The 15,931-nt window shown below is 37.2% G+C and overlaps 1 protein-coding gene across 2 annotated transcripts in view; it reads left to right on the plus strand.

Moving 5' to 3' along the window:
* SLIT2 (slit guidance ligand 2) overlaps window positions 1-15,931 on the plus strand; it is a 405,234-nt gene that overhangs the window by 237,834 nt on the left and 151,469 nt on the right. For both annotated transcript variants that reach the window (XM_005897066.3, XM_070372188.1), the window contains exon 5: window positions 12,547-12,618. In XM_005897066.3, the coding sequence (XP_005897128.2) occupies window positions 12,547-12,618 (72 nt within the window). The remainder of the gene's footprint in view (window positions 1-12,546; window positions 12,619-15,931) is intronic.

The raw sequence follows: 15,931 nt of genomic DNA on the forward strand, positions 1-15,931 counted from the left end.
CTAATTCCCTAATCAGTTGTGGACATTTTTATTTATGCTTTATAGAGTCTCAAAGAGTCAAACATGACTGAAACGAGTTAGCATGACCACAGCAAGGCACTATATTAAGGCTTGGCAATGCAATGGTGAATTATTCGGTATCTGTTCTCAGAAAATTTTGGCTCTTGTGGATGTCAACAAGTATGCTAGCTATATGACCACAGCTAAATTGCATAACCTCTGTAAACTTCAGTTCCTTGCCTCCAAATGGTAATACAAGAGTACTTCTGATATGATTATAGAAACAAATCAAAGTGTATCACCTGGCAGTTAATACTTTCCCAATGCAATTTATCTTTGAGTATTATCTTATCTATCAATTCTAAATTGAACACATGTAGGTATCTATGGAGTCTTGCAACTGTCATCTGTAAGTTATGTAAAAACCTGTTGACACTTTTTCTTATGTGGAAGAAAGCACTATTTTCAAAGCATATTGGAAATCAGAAGAAAAGTGTTGTTTAGTTGCCAGGTTATGTCCAACTCTTTTGCAGTCCCATGGACTTTAACCCACTGGGCTCCTCTATCTATGGTATTTCCCAGGCAAAAGTACTGGGATGGGTTGCCATTTTCTTCTCCAGGGCATTTTCCCAACCTAGGGATTAAACCTGTGTCTCCTGCATTGGCAGGCGAATTCTTTACCACTGAGCCACCAGGGAAGCCCAGAAGAAAACGAGATGTGCATTATTACTACTATGTTCGATAAAGCTTTGGTTGCTGAGTACCTGAAGTTGTTGTTAAGTCCACACTTACAAGACAGTTTTTAGTAGAGAAACAGCACCAGTAATCTCTGAAAAGAGACCATTCATATATTGGACAAAAAAGATTTCTTTTAAAGATATGCTACATTGGATTATATTAAGACCAGGAAGAGACAGGATATGTGTAGAAGAGACAGCCCTGTTTAGCAAGAAACGGTGGTCAAGTTGTTGGTTAAAAACATAGCATAAAAGGAACAGATTATCACAAAGCAATGATTATATCATATTTTATGCTGTGAGTAAGGAGGAGAAGGGGACAACAGAGGATGAGATGGCTGGATGGCATCACCGACTCCGTGGACGAGAGTTTGAGTGAACTCCGGGAGTTGGTGATGGACAGGGAGGCCTGGCGTGCTGCGATTCATGGGGTCACAAAGAATAGGACACGACTGAGCGACTGAACTGAACTGAACTGAAATAGTTTTGGATGCATGAGTGAGAGAATACAAGTGAGAAAGAGAAATAGAACACAGCTGACTTTCCCACCTTCAGATATTGAAGTCTCCAGTACAAGTTTTGGTTCCTAGGAACAGTAACCTGCAAATATGAAATTTGTCAATGCATATCCTCTGAAAGAAGATTTATGTGTGCTATGTTCAATTCTCACAGTGGTGCAAAGACTCATTAATCTGTCTTTCTCCCTCTGATCTCTTCATTGAACTCTAGTTTAATAACTCAAGGTTTTATAAAACAGTGACATTTACCTCTCTTGTGTTGCTTTAATATCAATATATTTAAAAGTACTTTCAGGAGCCCAGTTTTCTTTCCTGATTTCCCCTTGCTGTGAATATAGTATCAGATTTTGCTACTTATCAGTGCTCCAACTTCAGGCTTATAACTTACCACCTTTTTTCCTCGCTTGCACATATCCATTGCCATGTAAGATTTTTCTTCAGAATTTAGTTTTCTTTCCATAAACCTTTGCTTATTAAAAACCTGTGATATGCCAGGAATTCTTTATAAATAAGATGAACTAAAATCTCTGCCTTTATTCATCATATTGTCTCAAAAGAAAGACAGTTATCACAAAAACAAATCAACTAAAAATTTTTGAGTGTTACAGTAATATGTGTGCATGCCAGCTTAAGAGCACAGAAGATGAGAATAACTGACTCCACAATCATAAATAGTAATGTTTAATAATTAATTTGTAATTGTGTAACAAGCTTATTGATATTTAGTTATTTTAATATTAATTTTCGTTATAATAATATTGTTGTTTAGACCATGTAAAATGGCCCTAAGAGTGATTTATTCTAGCTCATTTTACAGGTTCACAAATGGAGAGAGGGGTAAGTGACCTGCACACAATCACATAGCAAATACATTACAGAGATCTTAGCACATGGCTCAGCTGGGGGATTGGAAAAGAACTATGTTTAAGGGAGTACTGTTTGCTCTGTGTCTTGAACAATGTAAAACCTTGCATTTCATGGTGATAGGAACTAGGTGCTTAAGAAAATAAAATGTGGATAAGCTGAAAGAGTTGGAAAGATGATTTTATAACAGGTGGGTTAAGAGAATGGAATCAATGAATGAAGGTCTGAAGTGAAACTAGAAGCACAGAATGTATCAAGGAAGTCCCACAAGTGAGGCACAATGTGAAGGCTTCAGGAAATTCCAAGAAAGCCTGCGTAACTGGAGAAGAGTAGGCAAGGTGGAGATAACAAAGAGATGAGGTCAAAAAGGATAAAGTGATGAGGTGTCCATCAATTATTTGGGAGTCTTGTGGACCTTGTAATGCTTTGAGCTTTCCCCTCCTTTTAAGATGGGACATCAATGAAGAATTTTGATTGGAGACATGGCAAACTATGATTGTAAGAAGGCAAAGGGAACAGAGAGAGACAGAAAGTTATGAAGATAATCCAGAGAAGGTGGGGTGGTAGCTTTGTCAGGGGAGCAGAGGTGTAGGTAGACCAGATTCTGAAGATATTTGAACAGTTCAGGGAATTTTTTGGTGGATTACATGTTGGGTATAGAAGAATATTAGATGTTGATGAAGACTCCAAGTTTTTGGTCTGAACTACTGTAAGGATGGTGTCCTCTTAATTGAACCATGTAAGAATTCAGAAGATGGTTATTTCAGTTGGACTTGATTTCAGTTTTGGAAATGTAAAGGTGATGCCAGTGTAGAGGACACATTGTTAGGGATCGTAAATCAAGACAAAGATATGAGTTTGGAATCTCAATCATGTATGGAACAGTGCTGACTATTGTTATCCAACAGGAACTATGACAATAGAAAATGGGAGGAAGGAGCTTGATTCAAGATGCTGCTGAAGTAGTTTTATGAATGAGTTGGATGGAGTAGAAGGGGGAAGATCCCAAATGGGAAACTCCAGGGTGATTACTACTAGCACCACTTGCCAGGAATCCCATGATAGCTCAGTTGGTAAAGAATCTGCCTGCAATGCAGGAGGCCCCAGTTCGATTCCTGGGTTGGGAAGATCCCCTGGAGAAGGGTTAGGCAACCCACTGGAGTATTGTTGTGCTTCCCTTGTGGCTCAGCTGGTAAAGAGTTCTTCTGTGATGTGGGAGACCTGGGTTCGATCCCTAGGTTGGGAAGATCCCGTGGAGAAGAGGAAGGCTACCCACTCCACTATTCTGGACTGGAGAATTCCATGGACGGTATAGTCCAAGGGGCCACAAAGAGTTCTACGTGACTGAGCGACTTTCACTTTCTCAGGCCTGGCTCTGGGAGGCCTATATCTTTACAGTTATGCAAATACCAAGAAGCCTTTTCTGTTTAAAACCACTTATGTTCATCTGTGTTCATGTCCTTCCTACCAAGATTAGCTTCAGAACAGGACAGTCTTTTCCAGCTCTTCTCACTTTCTTATCATGTCAGAAAATGAATAAACCAGACTTTCAGATTTAATGTAATCAGTAATTTTAATTCACATGGAAAATTCCAAATCATGCCTGATACTTTGCAGTGATTTTTTTGTATTTTCCCAGGTTTATTGACATACATAATATTCATTTAATGTGTAGAACAAAATGATTTGATATATTACTAAATGATCACTGCAGTATGTTTTATTAATAACCATTGAAAGTGAAAGTAAAAAGTGTTAGTCTCTCTGTTGAGTCTGACTCTTTTCTAACACCCACCAGGCTCCTGTATCCATGGGATTTCCCAGGCAAGAATACTGGCATGAGTTCCCATTTCCTTCTCCAGTGTTATCTTCTCAACCCAGGGATCGAACCCATGTCTCCTACATCTCCTGTAATGGCAGGCAGATTCTTTACTACTGAGCCACCTGAGAAGCCCTAAAACAGAAGTATCTTTGGTATTCTCTAAAATCTCATCCCACCATATTACCTCACATAATTTAAGGGCTTCCCTGGTAGTTCAGATTGTAAAGAATCCACCTGCAATGCAGGAGACCCAGGTTCAACCCTGGGTGAAGAAGATCCCCTGGAGAAGGGAATGACTACCCATTCCAGTATTCTTGTCTGGAGAACAGTCCATGGGGTTGCAAACAGTTGGACACAACTGAGTGACTAAGCACAGACACATAGTTAAAAAATCTGAATAAGAGCTTTTAATATTTACCTTCTTAGAATCTTCAAATATACATTATTGTTAAATAACAGGCACAATGCTGTACATTGCACCCCAGAGCAGCACTTTAATCTTATAACTGAACACTTGTACTTTTTTTACCACCTTTACCCATTTCTCTAACCCACCCCCCAGTTTCCCACCTCTGGCAACCACCAATATGTTCTTTCTGTGAGTTCCACTTTTATTTGATGCCACATATAAATGAGATCATACAGTATTTGTCTTTCTTTGACTTATTGGACTTATTAACGTGTGCTCTCAGGGTCTACCCATGTTGTGGCAAATAGCAGGATTTCCTTCTTTACCAGGCTGAATAATATTCTGTACCATCTTCTTTATCCACACATCCATTGATGGACACATGTTATTTCTATATCTTGGTTATTGTTGATAATGCTGCAATGAACATAGGAGTGCAGATACTCTTTCAAGAGAATGATTTTGTTTCCTCTGGGTATGCTATTTTATATGGTAGTTCTATTTTTAATCTTTCAAGGACTTGCTATACTGTTTTCCATTGTGGTTGCACCAATTTACATTTCCACCAATAGTTCACTAGTGTTCCCTTTTCCCTGTGTCCGTGCCAACACATGTTATCTGTTGTATTTTTGATGCTAATCATTCTGATAAGTGTAAGGTGACATCTCCTTGTGGTTTTGATTTGCATTTTCCTAATGCTTTGTAATGTTGTGCGTCTTTTCATGTGTCTATATGTCTTCTTTGGAGAATGTCTGTTCAGGTCCTCTGCCCATTTTTAATTGGGTTATTTGTTTTCTGATATGTAGATGTATGAGTTCTTTGTATATTGTGGACATTAACCCCTTATCAGATGCATGTTTTTCAAATATTTTCTCCAGTTCCATAGGTTGCCTCTTTATTTTTGATGGTTTTATTTGCTATGTAGAGCTTTTACAGTTTGTGGACCTAAGAGAAGCAGAAGATATTAAGAAGAGGTGGCAAGAATACACAGAAGAACTGTACAAAAAAGATCTTCACGACCCAGATAATCACGATGGTGTGATCACTCATCTAGAGCCAGACATCCTGGAATGTGAAGTCAAGTGGGCCTTAGAAAGCATCACTACGAACAAAGTTAGTGGAGGTGATGGAATTCCAGTTGAGCTATTTCAAATCCTGAAAGATGATGCTGAGAAAGTGCTGCACTCAACATGCCAGCAAATTTGGAAAACTCAGCAGTGGCCACAGGACTGGAAAAGGTCAGTTTTCATTCCAATCCCAAAGAAAGGCAATGCCAAAGAATGCTCAAACTGCCGCACAATTGTACTCATCTCACACGCTAGTAAAGTAATGCTCAAAATTCTCCAAGCCAGGCTTCAGCAATACGTGAACCGTGAACTTCCTGATGTTCAAGCTGGTTTTAGAAAGGGCAAAGGAACCAGAGATCAAATTGCCAACATCCGCTGGATCATGGAAAAAGAAAGAGAGTTCCAGAAAAACATCTATTTCTGCTTTATTGACTATGCCAAAGCCTTTGACTGTGTGGATCACAATAAAGTGTGGAAAATTCTTCAAGAGATGGGAATACCAGACCACCTGACCTGCCTCTTGAGAAACCTGTATGCAGGTCAGGAAGCAACAGTTAGAACTGGACATGGAACAACAGACTGGCTCCAAATCAGGAAAGGAGTACATCAAGGCTGTATATTGTCACCCTGCTTATTTAACTTATATGCAGAGTACATCATGAGAAACGCTGGGCTGGAAGAAGCACAAGCTGGAATCAAGATTGCCAGGAGAAATATCAATAACCTCAGATATGCAGATGACACCACCCTTATGGCAGAAAGTGAAGAGGAACTAAAGAGCCTCTTGATGAAAGTGAAAGAGGAGAGTGAAAAAGTTGGCTTAAAGCTCAACATTCAGAAAACAAAGATCATGGCATCTGGTCCCATCACTTCATGGGAAATAGATGGGGAAACAGTAAAAACAGTGTCAGACTTTATATTTTTGGGCTCCAAAATCACTGCAGATGGTGATTGCAGCCATGAAATTAAAAGACACTTACTCCTTGGAAGGAACATTATGACCAACCTAGATAGCATATTCAAAAGCAGAGACATTACTTTGCCAACAAAGGTCCGTCTAGTCAAGGCTATGGTTTTTCCTGTGGTCATGTATGGATGTGAGAGTTGGACTGTGAAGAAGGCTGAGCGCCGAAGAATTGATGCTTTTGAACTGTGGTGTGGGAGAAGACTCTTGAGAGTCCCTTGGACTGCAAGGAGATCCAACCAGTCCATTCTGAAGGAGATCAGCCCTGGGATTTCTTTGGAAGGAATGATGCTAAAGCTGAAACTCCAGTACTTTGGCCACCTCATGTGAAGCGTTGACTCATTGGAAAAGACTCTGATGCGGGGAGGGATTGGGGGCAGGAGGAGAAAGGGACGACAGAGGATGAGATGGCTGGATGGCATCACTGACTCAATGGACGTGAGTCTGAGTGAACTCCGGGAGTTGGTGATGGACCGGGAGGCCTGGCGTGCTGCAGTTCATAGGGTCGCAAAGAGTCGGACATGACTGAGCAACTGAACTGAACTGAACTGATATCCACTTGTTTATTTTTGCTTTTATGGCCTTTGCTTTTTGAGTCAAGTCTAGAAAAAAAATCATTGTTAAGATCAATGTTAAGGTGCTAACCACCTATGTTTTCTTTTTGGAATTTTATGGCTCCTGTCATATGTTTATGTTGAAGTCTTGAATCCATTTTAGTTTCTGTGTGTGAAACTAGTGGTCCAGTTTTATTCTGTTGTACGTGGCAGTACAATTTTTCCAAAATCATTTCTTTAAGAGGCTATCCTTTCTCCATTATATGTTCATTTTTTCTTTGTCATAAATTAAGTTTTCATATGTGTGGATTTATTTCTAAACTCTCAATTCTGTTCCATTGATCTGTCTCTTTTTCTGCTAATATCTTTTTATTTTTATTACTATAGCTTTGTAATATAGATGGAAGTCAGGAAGTGTGATGCCTCTGGCTTTGTTCTTTCTCAAAATTGCTTTGGCCATTCTGGTTCTTTTGTGGGACGAAATAAATTTTAGGGTTGGCTGTTTGTTCTTTTTCTATGGAAGATAGAACATTGGAGTTTTGAGAAGGATTGCGTTGAATCTGTAGATCATTTTGGACGTTTTAGCGACATTAGTTCTTCCAGTCCCTGAGCATGTGATACCTTTCCATTTGTTTGTGTCCACAAATTTACAAAGCAAATTTAGCCCCTTGTCTTCCATCCCAGCTCCTCAATGACCACACTTGTTTTTCCTAAACACTTTTCACATTTTGCTGTTGCCTTCCTCAGTAAAGTTGAGTGGTTCCAAACTCTCCCCAAGATGTCAAGCCCCTTAACGTGCATCAAAGACCTTATGTTTGGACCTAACCCCAGCTCTCCACTATATTGTTTAATGCTCTCCAAAAAGAATTGCCTAGTTCACTGGATACCCACCCTTCTTCCACAATACTTCCCAACGTGCCTCTTTGCCAATTGTCCCTGCCTGCTCCAAAATTCAATTTCCAGATTAATCTTCCTAAAAATCAACTCCAATCAAGCCATTTCCTTTTCTGAAGCACATTTTTACACTCTATTGCCCAGTGATGTAATTACAGACTCTTCTATTGGCAGCTCTATCCTGCTAACTCAGTAGTTCGGGCTCATTTTTCTCATATTACATAGTTCACAAAACAATGCACTCTCATCAGTAATATTGCACATTGCCTACAATGGTCTTTCAAGGAACAGAGCAGATATCCTTAGTCTCCTAACAGAATAACTGTAACATGTATGTAACCAGTGCCTCTATAGTAGTCACTGTATGTCAGGCACTTTTTGACCACTTTAAGAATATGATTTCATTGAATCCACCTAATAGTCCTATAATACAGACACTGTTATTGTTTCATTTTACAGATGAAGAAACTGAGGTACAGAAAACACAAGCAATTATCCCAAGGTCATGTGGTTAATAAATGGAAGAGCTAAAGAATTCAACCTCAGATAGCCTCAGCCTGTAGTCCATGCTGTTAATTCCTCTGGCATGTTTACCCTCTCCTTAAATTTCTGTCAACCACCCATACCAACACTAGAGGATGAGAAATATTGAGCTCAATTGTTTCCATCAAATTTCCAAAAACTCCTTTTTTATTTTGAAAGTGGCTTGAGTCAGCTAAGTCTCCAATAAATGTTACTTCTCTGATCTTTTAAATCGCTCTTCTCAGATAGTACCACTCAGGCTTTACTTATCCTATACTCTCTTTGTTGTCACCAAACTGTGAGATAAAAAAATCACATCTCTGTAGTGAGATTGAAAAAAAAAAATTCACAACCAAGCTCACAAAAGACACTGTAAATTCTGATTTCCCAATTTTGTTAATGGTTCCTCTAATCTAAGTCACAAGTGACTCATATCTCCTCTCTCTCTTTTGCCTAATCCACATCCACATACAGTTCGCTTCCAAGTTTGGTTCTTCATGCATCCTTGATACCACTCTCAATCTTTTGCACCTTTTCTATGTAAAGGGTGGGAGATGCCTCATCCTTTAACTAGGTCAGAGTAAATAAGCAATGTTTTTATTAACAGTTATTCTATTGTTTGACATTCTCATTGCTTTTCCCCCAACTATCATAAAAATCTTGTATCTGGATATTTAGATTTGAGCCTTTGATCCCTGATATTCTGCTAAATTCTGTTGACAGTTTAAGAAAGAACATCTGCTCAGCTCCCATCCACCACTCTCCCCTTCCTACCACTGTGGCTGAAAGAACTCACTCTTCAGTGGGTACGAAAATATCTGCTAATCGCATCACTGATTTCTCCTTCCAACCTCATCTCTTATTACTCCACTGCATGTTACACCTTCTAAGAAAACCAGAACAAAAGCTACTCCCATGAAAAGTTCTGCTTTGCACCTCCATACTCTTGCTTGTGCCATTTATTTCACACAAAAATGCCAATGAAATAAATCAGAGGCTAGGATGAGTTAAGAAAAAAATCTCTGAAGTTTTAGGTCACAGAAAGGATATATTGAGATGGATTTAATAGCCCCCAGTGTCATCTTTAGAAATCCCCTCATCTTGACTCAATAGTTATCTGGATTTCCTCTATATCTAATTTAACACTCTGTGTCATTGTTTAGCACTAATATCTGACATCTCTGAAGCTTGGTTTCTTTATAATAATTAAAAATAACAGTGATAATAATAATACCTACTTTACAAGATGGCTATGTGGTTTAAAATATAAATTTTGATATTGTATTATTTCTAAAATTAAATATTGCATATAGAAGGTACTAAAAACTTGTTTAGGTTCTTCTTCCTGTCATGGATGAACATTGCCCACTTAACTTAAGGGAACTGAGATCCATAACTGAAGTTGGCTGCCAGAGTGAGGTGGGCACAAGAGCAGAGAGCCCATAGAATAGTCTACTCCTGGGGCAGTGACCCATGGAACACTGATCTTGAGGCTCCAAGCCTAACTGTCACTCACTGTTATATAAAAGATAAGATGATAAGTGTTAGCAAAATAAAACCTTCCTATGTTCTAGAATTCTGCCTGAGGCGATCAAAAAGACTAAAATCTGAAGTCAGCATCTCTGCCATTTTTATTCACCTTGGGCTTTCCCAGTGGCACCCATCTGCCTGCAGTGCAGGAGATGCAGGAGACGTGGCTCCATCCCTGGGTTGGGAAGATGCCCTGGAGGAGGAAATGGCAACCCACTCCAGTATCTTGCCTGGGAAATCCCATGGACAGAGGAGCCTGGCAGGCTACAGTCTATGGTGTCACAAAGAGTAAGGCACGACTGAACACACACACACACACACACAAACACACACTCTCACTCACTCACACAGTCTCTGAAGCAGTCTTTGTTTTGTTCTAGGAGAAGTGGAAAAAGAAAACAAATGATGAGAAAACATTGAATTGACAGAAGCACAACATAAAATCACTATCGTTTTTCAAGGAGTGCTCTAGATTTAAATTTGCTTGAACTCAGTTTTTTCCCTCCTCACTTCTTATTATTTTTTTTAATTATTATTTTATTTTTTACTTTACAATATTGTATTGGTTTTGCCATACATCAACATGAATCTGCCACGGGTGTACATGTGTTCCCCATCCTGAACCCCCCTCCCACCTCCCTCCCCATACCATCCCTCTGGGTCATCCCAGTGCACCAGCCCCAAGCTTCCTGTATCCTTCATCGAACCTGGACTGGCGATTCATTTCTTATATGATATTATATATGTTTTAATGCCTTTCTCCCAAATAATACCCCCCTCCCTCTCCCACAGGGTCCAAAAGACTGTTGTATACATCTGTGTCTCTTTTGCTGTCTCGCATACAGGGTTGTCGTTACCATCTTTGTAAATTCTATATATATGAGTTAGTATACTGTATTGGTGTTTTTCTTTCTGGCTTACTTAACTTTGTATAATAGGCTCCAGTTTCATCCACCTCATTAGAACTGATTCAAATGTATTCTTTTTAATGGCTGAAACGTCTTTGTCTAGCGTCTCTCTCCACAGAGTCGGACATGACTGAAGTGACTTAGCAGCAGCAGTAGCAGCATCTCTCTTACCTTCTCTTAGCTTAGTAGCCTCCTTTGAGTACTGTTTCTGGCATTAAGGCTTTTAAATATGTGTTCTTAATTCAATGTAATTAAGCAAAGGAAGGAAGTCAGTCTGAATCAATGACAAGCTGGAGAAACAAGCGATTTTTAAGGAAATGAAATTTTATTACTCTTAGGGATATACTGAAGCTATTGAAAACAGTTCACTTAGGACATTAATGGCTACATTAACACCTACATAAGCGTATCTTACAAACTCACTGTTTGGAATAAAACATATATGTACTTTTCTTTTTTCTAAGGACTTTTACTCTTTAAATAGACTAATGTTTGTTTCTACAGATTGCTTAGCGAACCTTTTTTTTCTTAATTTGAACATTGCAGAGATTGAGATATAAATGCAAATCTCAGTTGTTTAAAACTTGGTGCTCATGAGGTCAAAACCACACACTAAATCTCTATATCAGCCAGTTCTCTCTATTGTGTGGTCACAACTGTGTGAGCGACCAGCTCTGGTCATAAGCACTGGGGGAGAGGCTGTCGATGAATTTGTCCAGTATGCCTTCGCTTAATTGGAAAATGGCTCTGTTTCATCAGCCACACACCCGTGGTCAGTAGCTTCACCTTTCTTCGTGAGCATCGGTTATTTTGAATTTTAAAGATAATTTTAGTACCTTCATTGTTACTTTAATACTTTATTTATTTGCTGTTTCAGCTTTCTGCTATGTGGTAGCGTTATTTAAAATTTCCTCTTTTCGATGACGTTTCTTGCATTGTGTCTTTATATCCTACTTGTTAAGGCTAATAATACTATATGAGCTTATAGAATTGCGTCTGAACTCTGAAGGGAAAATAATGATCCATTTCATGAGATGAGTAATTTTTACAAACTCTCCTTTCAGCTCAAAGAGTGCTTTTTGTTCCCTTGATTAAAATGTATTTCCAGATTAAATTAAAATGCAAATATAGATGGTCTGTGTTTATGGTTATAATAGAATTATTTAAAGAAGGTTTTAAATCAATGTGCTGTTAATATTTCATGCAAGAACTGTGGGTTTTATTGTTGGGCCGGTACTGCCATGTTCCATTTTCAAGATTACTTAAAGTGCTATGAAAACTTAATCATACTGCCCTGGTTTTATCAGTTTTGCCCAGTCTTCTCTAGGATGTTAAAAGGAACTATTTTCCTGTATACTTCTTAAGTTATATCGGTGGTGTTGGGGAAATATCAAGTACTATTTCTTTAGAACCCTTTAAAATTGAGTTATGAACAATTTACTGTTTGTTTTAAAGAAATATTTTATTACACAGAAGTGAATCAACTTTTAAATTTAAGAGAACCATATTTAATAATTTATTATGAATTAAAGATCTGAAAAGTTACTTCAAGAGACTATTTTGTCCAAATTTTTAATTTCTATTAGAAATATAAAATATTTGTATTAGAAATTGCATCTAATGCTATTAATTTAATTATAATGATTTAGTGTTTCTTTAGCTTTCTTTTTTGGAAAGTGACATCACTTCTTAATAATTATTAAAATAACTCTTAAATCATATTTATAACTTGATCTTTTATCCCTTGTCTTTTTTAGTGACCTCAGTGAAAACCAGATTCAGGCAATTCCAAGGAAAGCTTTTCGTGGGGCAGTTGATATTAAAAATCTGTAAGTATTTTTTCTAATTGATACTGTTGTTTTTAAAGTTATCCATTTTCCAAATTTAATTCATATTAAATAAAGTGTCAGAAAAGAAATGGTGAAAGCTTATGCATTTTATGCTTCCTTAGGAGAACTTGTAACAATAAGTTTTGAATCATTTTTACATGTTATCTGAAGGAAGTCTCGTTTAGAAGATGTCTTGAAACTGAAGTTATCAAATAACAACCACAGTTGTTATCACAAGGTTCTTCAAACCTTGTGGTTAACCTTGTGAAGTCTAAAGAAATGATTTTATTAAAAGGCATTTACAATGTATTTTCTTCCCTCTTACTATGAGCTTATTTCAATAGTACCTTTTTCACTTGTTATTGGTGTTTATTGGAAATGCAGACTATTTTTTTCTGGAAAGAGTAGATAATATTTTCTTGTTAGAGATACCTGTGGCCTAGAGCTACAGCTTTTTAAAATAGCTTTTAGATCACCATTTTTATTAAATTCTGAAGTGTGAGAATGAGAAAAGTGTCTTTCAATTTGTGTGAATACTTTACTTAGATTTTCCCTTTTATCTTTATGAAAGAATGTATGTATAGCCTTCTTTAAAAAGCAAAGTAAAAGAAACCTCTGTATTTTTCCTTGTTAAATCTTTAATCTAGTGTCTTGCGTAGATGTGTTGTTTTGTAAGTGCACATAGCTCTTTACATATCAGATCTAAGATTACAGTGGCAACCCTAACATTATGGATATGTATCTTAATAAATTTTAAAGTATCATATTAATCTTTTAAAACGATGGGTTTTGACTGACTATGAAACTAGGATGTAAAGTGTTTTCTTTAGCTTCTACGTTAGTTTGGAATGTAAAGGGAAAAGCCCCTGTGTGCTGAGATTAACTATCAGGAATTCAGTGTTTCTTACCTTTGTAATAAACGGGGCAGAAACTCTTTCAAGAATTAACTTACTTTCAGAATTCTCCATGGTGGAATCCAACATTTCTCAAGTAGTGAATGTGAGACAGATGTTTTCCTTCGTCAAAGAAGACAACTGTTTATAAAGCTATAAGCTATGGCCTCTATGTCTTCTTTTCAATGTAAATGGTTTTTGTTTTATTTATTTTTTTTTTTGTAGTTCTATTTTTAGTTTTTTTATTTTATTTTATTTTTAAACTTTACATAATTGTATTAGTTTTGCCAAATATCAAAATGAATCCGCCACAGGTATACATGTGTTCCCCATCCTGAACCCTCCTCCCTCCTCCCTCCCCATACCACCCCTCTGGGTCGTCCCAGTGCACTAGCCCCAAGCATCCAGTATCATGAATCGAACCTGGACTGGCATCTCGTTTCATACATGATATTTTACATGTTTCAATGCCATTCTCCCAAATCTTCCTACCCTCTCCCTCTCCCACAGAGTCCATAAGACTGTTCTATAAACACCAATACCGTATACTAACGCATATATATGGAATTTAGAAAGATGGTAACAATAACCCTGTGTACGAGACAGCAAAAGAGACACTGATGTATAGAACAGTCTTATGGTTTTTGTTTTAAATTTGTACTTTCTAAGTGTACAGGTAGAGATAGAAAAATATAAACTTCTAAATATAAATATATAGCACCATCAAAATCCTGGCCTTAGACTTTTATTAGCATTTACATGTTAAAGAGATTTTATTTGCTTAGATTTAATCTCTAATGAATACTGGGGGAAATCTTCAAGTAGATTCAGAGATATAGGGTGTTCAAAACTGCCTCTGTATATTATCTCTTGTCAGAACAACATAAAGATTCCTATGTAGCACCTACTCAAGTTGTCTATATGTCTCTGTGAAAGGACAGTAATGGCCAAAGTTGACCACCCTTTGGGAATGCCTCTTGCAGTCTTTTAACAGTATTCTCTCTAAAGCCTGAAAACAGGTGGCTTTTAATCTTAGTAACGATATTTAGGGAATCCAAGTCTGCAAGTAATCCTTCTCTCATGTTTAAGGATGCATTTGGGAGTGAGCTACCAGTCATGGTGGAATTCTTCCTTAATTCCTCTTTGTTTCTTCTTTAAAAATGCAATTCTAAAAGTTTAGAGATAAAAAGAAAAGTGAGATACTGACCAATGTACTTTGAGGAATGCATCATTGATTTGGTGGGATTTGGGAAATATTTTCCCCCACTATATCATTTCCCCTTTTCCAGTGTAAACACAATTATTTAAAAACCATGAGATAAGCCTAGGACTGGAGTCTCAGAATATTTTGCTATTTTTGTTTGTTTGTTTTGTAAACATGACAATTCATTAAACTTCACTGAGCCTTAATTTTTACTTTTATGAAATCAATATAATAATTGCTTGCACTTGTGATTATTAGAGAAAAAAGGTACTGAGGAGAGAGAAAATTAGAATATGGACTAATCTGCAATATTAGTTAGAAATCAGATAGATCATGGGCCAAGTAGACATTAAGCTGCAAAGTAGAAAAAATATACATATGTGTGTGTGTGTATATATATATATATATATCTCAGACGGTACTAAATCTATGCAAGACCCTGATTTAAATTGTGAAGTGCCACAGATACTGAGGAAAGAAAGAGATAAAGGTGTTGCTTGAGGTTATCAGGGAATACTTTAGAAAAGAATTACTGGAAAGAAAATATACAGAAATCTTCGAGGAGTTTGGTTCATACTGTATATTGGTCAATAAAAGCAGATTGAGAAAGTAAGAATTTATTAAGACCTATTCAAAGCCTGAATTCTGGGTTTTGAAGAGATTGGCAGATAAAATTAAAGTGCAATGAAATGTGTGTGTGCGTGTGTGAGGGAAGGAATATGTCTGTATCTTTAAGGTGAACCAGTACTAATTCGGAATAGCAGCGCTAGCAGAAAGCATAGCAGTCCGAATATGGAGAAAGCTGGGTAGAATGGCATCCAAATGACTTTGTTTTCGGAGATTTCTTTTCTTATGGAGGAAAGGGGGCTTAAGAAACTATGTGGACGCTGAATGATGATGGTCAAAGAACAATTTATTCCTGCTACTCTCACTGGCTTCCATGTAAAAGTGTGAAAGACCATGGAAACAACCTTGAAACACCTTAATGCATTTATAGGTTTAGTTAATTAAAAAGGATCATACTTAAAATTTTCTAAAATTTTATAGTTAATTAAACAATAGATCAAAGTACATTATTCAAAGAAATTAAGTTTCATGGGACTCTGAAGTTTAGTTTTATCATTAAAAGTTAAGAAAAGTATTTAGTAAAATATATTAGCACTGAGAGTAAATTTTAATTCATATTGTCATTAAAAGGGTAAATGTAGGTCATCAA

The sequence above is a fragment of the Bos mutus genome, chromosome 6 (assembly GCF_027580195.1).
Source record: "Bos mutus isolate GX-2022 chromosome 6, NWIPB_WYAK_1.1, whole genome shotgun sequence".
Lineage (NCBI taxonomy): Eukaryota > Metazoa > Chordata > Mammalia > Artiodactyla > Bovidae > Bos > Bos mutus.